The following is an 8,546-nucleotide window of genomic DNA, read 5'->3' as shown; positions in this document are numbered from 1 at the left end:
ATTGAACTTCCCCCTCAAGGTCATGTTCCTATGGAAAATGGCAACAGAGTTAAATTCACTCATGTAAGCTGCGCTGCCATGAACCCCCAGAATCAACTGGTCGTCTATTTCTTCACTTTAAATTCTTTTATCCCAAGGGATCAAAACTCTAATCCACAATATGATTTTGCCTCATGCCACTTGCTTGGCAAGTATTATGTGGAACCATACTTGTTTCAACACAAAAACTAGTCAAATTGCAATCCACGAGTTAGATAAGATTGAGACCAACCAAACATGAAAATATAAAGATAAAGATAATTGAAGATTTAGGCTCATAATAGCATAAGAGATATCTAATCCATCATTTACAAACATAACTGAGATAACCTAGTGAGAATTTCTCATCTTCTTGATATCTTCAAGCAAAAACTTGGATTCTTCAGCAAAGTTAATTGGAGCAACGGCCCTGACTGTTATCCTTTGCCTTTTCTCATTGTTATACTCATTTTGACTCACGCTAACTCGAAAGAGATGAGGAACCCAAGTAGCTTCCTTCAGCTTTTGTCGGTATCCATCAATATCTCCTTGCTGCAAACACCAATGGAACTGTGTGTCAATATTCTACATATTATATGCTAAAACATGAAAATATGAAGAAATGCTTTCACCTCTGACTTCAGTTCATCAAGTTCCTCAGCTGAGCATCCAATAATGTTCTCTGCTACTTCATTGAAGGCCGAAACCCAGGCTTCACCTCTTGCATCAGAGATCTTTGACACCATTATGTATCTAACAAATGACAAATAAAAAGACAACAGAAACATTAGAAATGCTAAATAACTAAAACTGTCAAATGTTAATTTCACAGTATTCCAACATCTCACCTTAAATTGCACTCTTCATCATTTTTCTGGCATCCTTCACACCAATAGCCTGACCCAACAGCGTCAGTTACTTTCTTGTTGCATGTTTTGCAAGCACGGTACCACATTGCCTGCTCAGGCTTGATCAAGCTAACAAATGCTTTTATGCTGAAAAATGCAGGCTGCCCATGAAACATATTTGATTATCAGAAGCGAAATTATTTTCAATGGATGAACAACCATTGAGTCAAATTCAGCAAACGATAATATTATTGGCAAAATGCAACAACAATCCCACTCCAAGAGTAAACAAAAGCATTGTACTTGTTCATAAGGATATACCTTATCATCACCCAAGGATGGATTACTAGTGATATGAGAAAGGGAAACCCTGTCAGTATACATAGATATTGCTCCAGTCCTGGATGAAGGACTCAAGCCCATGCCAATGTTGGCCATGGAACTCACTTTCCCTTCCAAATCATACCTGCATGGCAACAACTTGTATCAGAAAATGCTACTTAACAAGGAATAACCAATAGTTTCTCAGCAACAATAGCTTACCAAGATCTCAACTTCTTTGCTTCAGGAATATCTGGATTAATTATCACTGTACTTTTTCCCAATGTTGACAAAGATACACCTAAAACATTAAATCAGATTTCAGGATAACCATTTTAATGCAAGATTGCTAGTTTTTTCTATCAGAAAGCCTCCAGCTTTAGAGTACCTTGAAAATCACTAACTTTGAGTGATTTAATTGCTACTACTGGAGATGTATCAGCAAGGTCAAACAATTTCTGGCCTACATCATTTGCAAGCTCATTCCACAAAGAAACCACCACTGTCTTCTTCCTGGCATTCAAAAGCGTATGGCATTGGTAAATCATAATTAAAAGAGGAAAAACATATAGCAGTCTAGAAGTGGATATTTACGTTTCATCTGCAACGATCATATCCCTCTTTGGAATATTCTCATTGTCAATCTTCCTTTTAATATTTGATACAGCAGTGACACTTTGAACAACTCCGATAATATCTGGAATTCAACATAAGAAAAAAACAATAATAAGAATCAAAGCATTATAGGGACTAAAACCCATCCTATTTAAAGTTTCTAGGAATGAGTACTTACCAACAACCTCCCGTCCATTAACATAAGGGCCTAACTGATCGATAGGGACAAAGTTGAATTTAGCTTCAGGGACAAATGTTTCTTCATCAGAAGCCTCTTCCACCACAGAATTCTCATTCAAAGTCAATTCATAATCATTTTTAACAGTCTTAAACTGCTTGTTAGCAACTTTTAGTGTGCCTTTTGAAATGTAATAGACTTTCCCCAGTTGAAACTTCTCATAGAACTTCCTTGCAGCTTCATTAAACATCGTGGCCTGAATTTGTGTACCCTATAAAATATAAATCATTCAATCAATTAGAACCCAATTTTCTACAATTTATTAAAAAGGTTTCTCCAAACACAGCATCATAAAATCACAAATCATACAGCAGCTTACATCTTCATCTGTTAACTCCACATTGAAAACACAACCTTCTCCTCTGGCATTCTTATAGGTACGCATGTTTCCCTTGCTTGTGAGACGCACTTTAATCGTCCAATTCCCTTGGTAAGGATTCAATGAAACAAGAGGATGTACTCTTCTTGTCATTGACATCCGTGCAACTGGAGGCATACTGTAAATTTAAGAAAAATGTAAGATACTACTAAAGAAACGATTAAATCTTATAGATGATAACAAAGAAGATTGAACTTTGAACTTCAGAAAAAATTAAGGAAATTTACTTTTCTCGCTGCTCGTGTACTATTTGTGCTGCAGACTTTGAAACCACTTCTTGCTTTGGCTTCAAAATAATACCAGCCAAATCGGTTTTAGCCTCATTTTTAATCCCATGTTCAAGCTTTGGCTTCTTTAAAACAATGTCAGGTTCCTCGGTTTTGATTTCAGCTTTGATTTCTGTTTCAAGTGCAGAAGATACGACCTCACATTTTGTCACAATCAAGTACCTGAAACCCAATGCACATTTCAAATATCATGTTTGGGAAACCTTTAAAACAAACAAATAAATAAACAGTGAAGGGTAATCAAAAGTTACTTCTCTGATTTGTTGGGGATATCATTGAGTGTATAATCAAGAATTTTAACGAGACCCTTGCTCTGGACACTGCCTGCAATGATCTCTGATGACATGTTTGATGGAAATATCGCTCTCAGTTTCATCTTCCCATCACTTGCATTAAACCTTCAAAATCAAACATTAACCAAAATAATAATCAGTCATTACATTTTCAATGGAAAAAATGTATTATTCTTCAAAAAACAATGCATAAATGGCGTTCGGTTTGCTGCTGAACAAACAACAAAACAAGAAAAAAATGAAAATAATTAAGTAAATAAGACATATCTAAATAATATATTAAGCAAATAAATCACAGCATATCAAGGAAGTAGCCATCGACAGGTTGAACCAAAAAAACCCAAAAACCTAGAATTTGCTTTACAAAAAGCATAAAACTTATGTCAATTAAATAAAGCAGATCAAAAAAAAAAAAGACTTGCGAAGTAAACAAACAACAGCGCTTCAGGGGGGAGAAAATGAAGAAGATTCAGGATAGCTACTAAGAAGTTGGACTCGGAAACCCAAAACCCTGAATATATTTGGGTACTAATCAAGTAAGGTGATAAAAAAAATAGATCGAAGAATATAAAGAAGCGTACGTGTAACGGTTGCCGGTGAGCTTGAGATCCAAGACTTGGACGATGATCTCAGGAAGGTCTGAAGAAGATTCGGGAGATGGATTGGCCAAAATCGTTGATATCGCGTCTTGGCTCACTGCCTTTGCCATTTTTTGCCTCTCTCTCTCTCTCTCTCTTTTGGGTGTATTTGGTACCTGAGAAAACCTTTAAGGCAAATTTAAGGAAGAGAAGAAGTGATTTAAGGAGAAGATGATAGGTTTTTGTGTTGAAAAATTTGGGAGGGAGTTTTGGTGGGTTCCCGCTGAGTAAGTAAAAATACTTTCGCCGTTTTAGCGGGAATTTCATATTTTTCTTTCTTTGGGCTTTCTTTCCACAACGATGGGATGGCGCCAAACGTAAATTATAAGATCAATTATATTTTAATTACTAAAAAATTTATTTTTTATTTTAATCAAATCATCTTTCTTAAATTAATGATGACGAAGTTAATAATATAAATTTAATATTTGTATAATAATAAATTTAATCTTTTACATTTAACATTTAACCATATTAATTTTAATTAAAAAAATATTTCAATAACTTTAACTCACATAATATAATTATGTATAATCATTTTGTTAATAAAAAATAAAAATATATAAATGGATTTGAAATTTATTGTACTTGAAGATGAAATCACACTTATAATTATTGTAGTAATTTTATTAATTATTTCTATTTAAAAAATATTAATTATTACATAGATGACAAAAATAATATTTAGATAAAATTGTGATTGCTTTTATATTTTTAAATTAAATTTTTATATCGTTATAATTATATATATATATATATATATGATAACTGAATCACTTTTTTTTAATTTGATTAATATTTTTAAAATTATATATTTATATATAAATATTTGCTATATATAATTAAAGTAGATCTTATTTTAAAAGCCAAAATTTAATGTATAAAATTATATATATGTTGTATTATGCGGTGAATTGATCATTAAAAAGTTTAGTAAAGGCTTTATTATGACGTAACAACCATTAATCAATTGTTTTAATTCGTACATAAAAGTGTTTCAAAAATTATTATATCTAATTCACAAGGGCAGTATTAAGACTGAATTACACAAGTGAAATCTTTTAATTCACCTATGCGAATGGGTTTTATATATCGTTAAAAATAATACTATTATAAGTTGGAAGTTAATAATGGCTGATAAGATTAATTACATGAAATAAAATAAGATTATTGCATAGTAATAAAAATAAATAATTTTATTCCGATTAAGTAAAATCATAAAATTTGTGTAATATTCAAAATTAACAGAATATTTCTATATTTGTATTTTCAAATGATAAAGATGAAACTCAATTAGTATTTCTCTTCTCACGTAAAAAGGAAATTGACGATTTTCACTATAAATATAGATGTTGTTGATATCAGGGCTATTTTATCTGGATATCTATATTTTTATACTCAAAAATATAAATATCTAATTCTCCAGATAATAAAAAAGTGACATGTATCTCGATCGATTAAATTAATATTAAAATAAGTATCTAAACTATACTGTTTTTTAATAGGTGTCTAAATTATTTTTTGACTTATCCAGGTGCCTAACGTTACAAACGCTACCCATTTAAGTGCTTGGGCCATCAATGTTGTTAATTTTCCCGTTAAATGACACGTGTCACAATCCAATAAATTTCAAAATTTATTTAAAATTAAAAAAAATAAAATTATATTTTTTAAAAGGAAAAAGAAAAACACAAATTTTGAAATAAACTCAAAACTTTGCCGTCGACAAAGCTCAATCCGACTTCCCCTTCCCCCGGGGATTAAAATCCCTATGAAATTGTGACCAATCGACAGTCAATCAATGACGAATTAATGTTTTATACCTCGCAAACCCTAAGTTAAAAATCGTGATTCCGACGGCATATGACTAAGAGGATGGCAAGAACTACGTAGACAATGGTGGTCGTGTCCAGAAAGGGGGGCGACGTGTTAAGGTTAGGATTTTAGGGATTTGGGGCCTATTTTATAATTTAAGAGAAATCAGGAGTTTTTTTATAATATAATAATATTTTTTAAAACAAATTTCAAAATCACCCGATTGTAACACGTGTTATTTAATGGAAAAAATTAACGCCGTTAACGACCCGAACACCTAAATGGGTAACATTTGTAATGTTAGGCACTTGGATAAGTTAAAAATAATTTAGTCACCTATTTAGGAAAAAAACTATATAATTTAAGCATTTTTTTGGATTAAGCATATATAAAATACTCAAAATCACAAAACTTTTAAAATGATTTTGTTATAAATTTGTGCCCAATATTCTTTATTTTGTTTTACTTTTACAAGTAAACTCAACCTGTCTTTACTTCTATCCTTTGGGTCTTTAATAGATATCCACACGATTTCTATCCATGTATTCAAAATTTAATTTAACTTTTTATAAAAAAAATATTTTGAAAAAGTATCCCGAGAAAATAACTGACAATTATGGATCAATATGCAATTTACAGTCCATTGATTATGAGCAGGCAACAGTAGCACATCTTGAAGCGGTAAATTGTTACAACTTGAATTCAATAGATTTTTGAAGAAGAAGGGAATTCAGAATTTCATTCATTCAAAAGCATAAAAAATGGAATACATTCTTTTAGATTGCATAATAACAATTTCTGTTAGTTTTGTACTACAAGTAATATTCTCATTTGTCTTCTTTTGCAATGACTTGACTTTCCAGTTGTGAAAACTGAGTAAACCTCCCATGTGTCCCAAATTCACCATTGAACCATGTATGTTTCCTCCACAACTAAAGGATAGACTCTCATCTGGATTCAATGAAACATGTATGTTTCCTCCAATTCACATGAAAAACTTGATGTATCTTAGAATTTTCAAGAAAAATTAGCTTGTATGCAAGTAACCTAATTTTCTGTATTATTATATAAGAGACATAATATCCGGCTAAAATACATGTATTATTTTCCTTATGCCTAGTTTTATCTCTTAGACTTTTCTTGAAGAGGTTTTTAATTAGATTGCATGTCATGCGTGTTAAAATACAGTGTTTTCTTTGTTGGATTATTGTCCTACATGATATTTTCTAGTAAAGTTTGAACGAAACACATATTTTAGAACATTCAATAATGTATGTAACAACCCAGAAATTGGAGAAAAAAATATATATATTTAATTGAAATTTGAGGATTTAATTTTGCAATTGGTGAAAATTGTGGATTAAATTGAAAGTTTTCAAAATCTGTAGGTTGTTGTAGAGTTTAAGGAAATTTAGGAATTAAGTCCTGAATTTACCCAAAAAAGTGACACTCTTTTAAATGCATAATCAGATGTGCGTGGGAGGTGAATTATTAAGCAAAAAAAAAATTATAAGATTTCTCCCTTTCAACACCCAACTTTCAACCACGATCCCGATGCCGTCCAACCTCCGATCGTTGTTTTGAAAACACCATCGTGTTCATCATCGAGCGAGAACAAATCCCTTAAATTAATTGAAGTGAAACGCTACCAAACACAGAGAATTTCAAGTCAAAGTCTCGACGTTTTTTAGCTCTATCGACGAGAAAATCTTAAATTCGTCTCCGATCGTTGCTTCGTTTTCGACACCTCCCGCACCATCGTGTTCCTTGTGCCGTTTCGAGTCTGCCGGTGTCATCCTTGTCTCCGTTGACGGCGCGCGTGAGGAGGTGAAGCGGTCAAAGTTTCTGATTCGTTGAAATCGAGCTCTCCGTCGTTCAAAAATTGGAACCGAGCTTTGTAAGTATCTCAAAATCGCTCAAAATAATTTTTAGGAATTTTTCCGTGATCTATAGGACGCCTTAGGAGGCCCCACGCGCCGCCACTGCGCGTGGGGAAGACTCGACTGCTGCCTTGTAACAGGTTTGACCGATTTTTGACCAGGTTTGACCGGTCTGAACCGGGTTGACCGATTCGAACCGGTTCGACCTGACCCGTTAACCTACTTATTTTGTACGAACGTATATCTCTAAATATTTTTCAGTTGTGTTTGGTGACATGTTTTTGCTATCGTTTTGGATATATCTGTATTATTAATATTTTGTTATGTATTATATCTAATGTATTGTAAGTTGTTTAAAAAAATCTCTAAATGGGATATGTGACCACTTAGGTTTGAGTTTAACTTACAGACCGGGTATGGGGGTTACATTTGGTGGTATCAGAGCTTTCGATTTTAAATACTCACACTGTAGATGGGTCCTAAACTTTGAATTTTTAAGAAATTTTGAAAAAAACGTGTTACCTTATTTTATGATTTAATGTTTTTTTCGAGATACCTGATGCTAATCTGACATATGATTCAAATTATTTCTGTAGAGCCTTATAGATAAAACGATGAGTGCTGCTAGAGATCGTATGACAGGATGTGGCCGTGGTTGAGGACGAGTCACTCGACCTTCTGTTACGATAGAAGATCTGATGTCACCACGTGATCCTCATGTTCTGCAAGTAGATCCGACCCTTTCTCATTATGACCAGTTTACTCCTGTGAGAGACCCTCCCGTCACTGGAGATGAGGATACTAATATAAATGAAGACGCCCTTAATAGAGCTATATTCCGCATGTTTCAGAGAGCTGTCAGAGCCCCTAGTAATATGACTGCGGTTGAGATTTCAAATTCTTTGGTCGTTGCTGGTGTAATTCCATTCGAGGGTATTACTGGTGGACCTCCGATAGACGCTGAGTATTGGTTGGAGGACACATAGAGGATTATGGATGAGATGGATCTCAGACCTGAGCAGAAGTTGAAGGAGGTTCTAACTATATTGAAGAAAGAAAGCTTCAGATGGTGGCAATCAATTTCTGTTAGTATTCTGAGAAACCAGTTAATATGGGATCTTTTTAAGACACGTTTCCAGAGTCGCTACATCGGAGAGAGATACCTGCAGGAACGACGTCAAGAGTTTCAGAATCTCGAGCAGGGTAGCATGTCT

At 33.3% G+C, this 8,546-nt stretch overlaps 1 protein-coding gene across 1 annotated transcript; it reads right to left on the bottom strand.

Moving 5' to 3' along the window:
* Window positions 1–285: 285 nt before the first annotated feature.
* Window positions 286–3,743, bottom strand: LOC120158646 (replication protein A 70 kDa DNA-binding subunit B-like). The gene is made up of 12 exons (XM_039169457.1): window positions 3,581–3,743; window positions 2,958–3,104; window positions 2,647–2,868; window positions 2,360–2,537; window positions 1,981–2,251; window positions 1,782–1,884; window positions 1,576–1,700; window positions 1,410–1,488; window positions 1,188–1,332; window positions 867–1,027; window positions 651–771; window positions 286–570 (listed from the first exon to the last, which is right to left on the bottom strand). The coding sequence occupies exons 1-12, from the start codon at window positions 3,706–3,708 to the stop codon at window positions 370–372; spliced, it is 1,881 nt and encodes a 626-aa protein (XP_039025388.1). The 5' UTR covers window positions 3,709–3,743; the 3' UTR covers window positions 286–369.
* Window positions 3,744–8,546: the final 4,803 nt, after the last annotated feature.

The sequence above is a fragment of the Hibiscus syriacus genome, unplaced genomic scaffold (assembly GCF_006381635.1).
Source record: "Hibiscus syriacus cultivar Baekdansim isolate YM2019G1 unplaced genomic scaffold, ASM638163v2 tig00111330_pilon, whole genome shotgun sequence".
Lineage (NCBI taxonomy): Eukaryota > Viridiplantae > Streptophyta > Magnoliopsida > Malvales > Malvaceae > Hibiscus > Hibiscus syriacus.
Note: the sequence above shows the minus strand (reverse complement) of the source record. Positions and strands in the feature narration are given on the sequence as shown.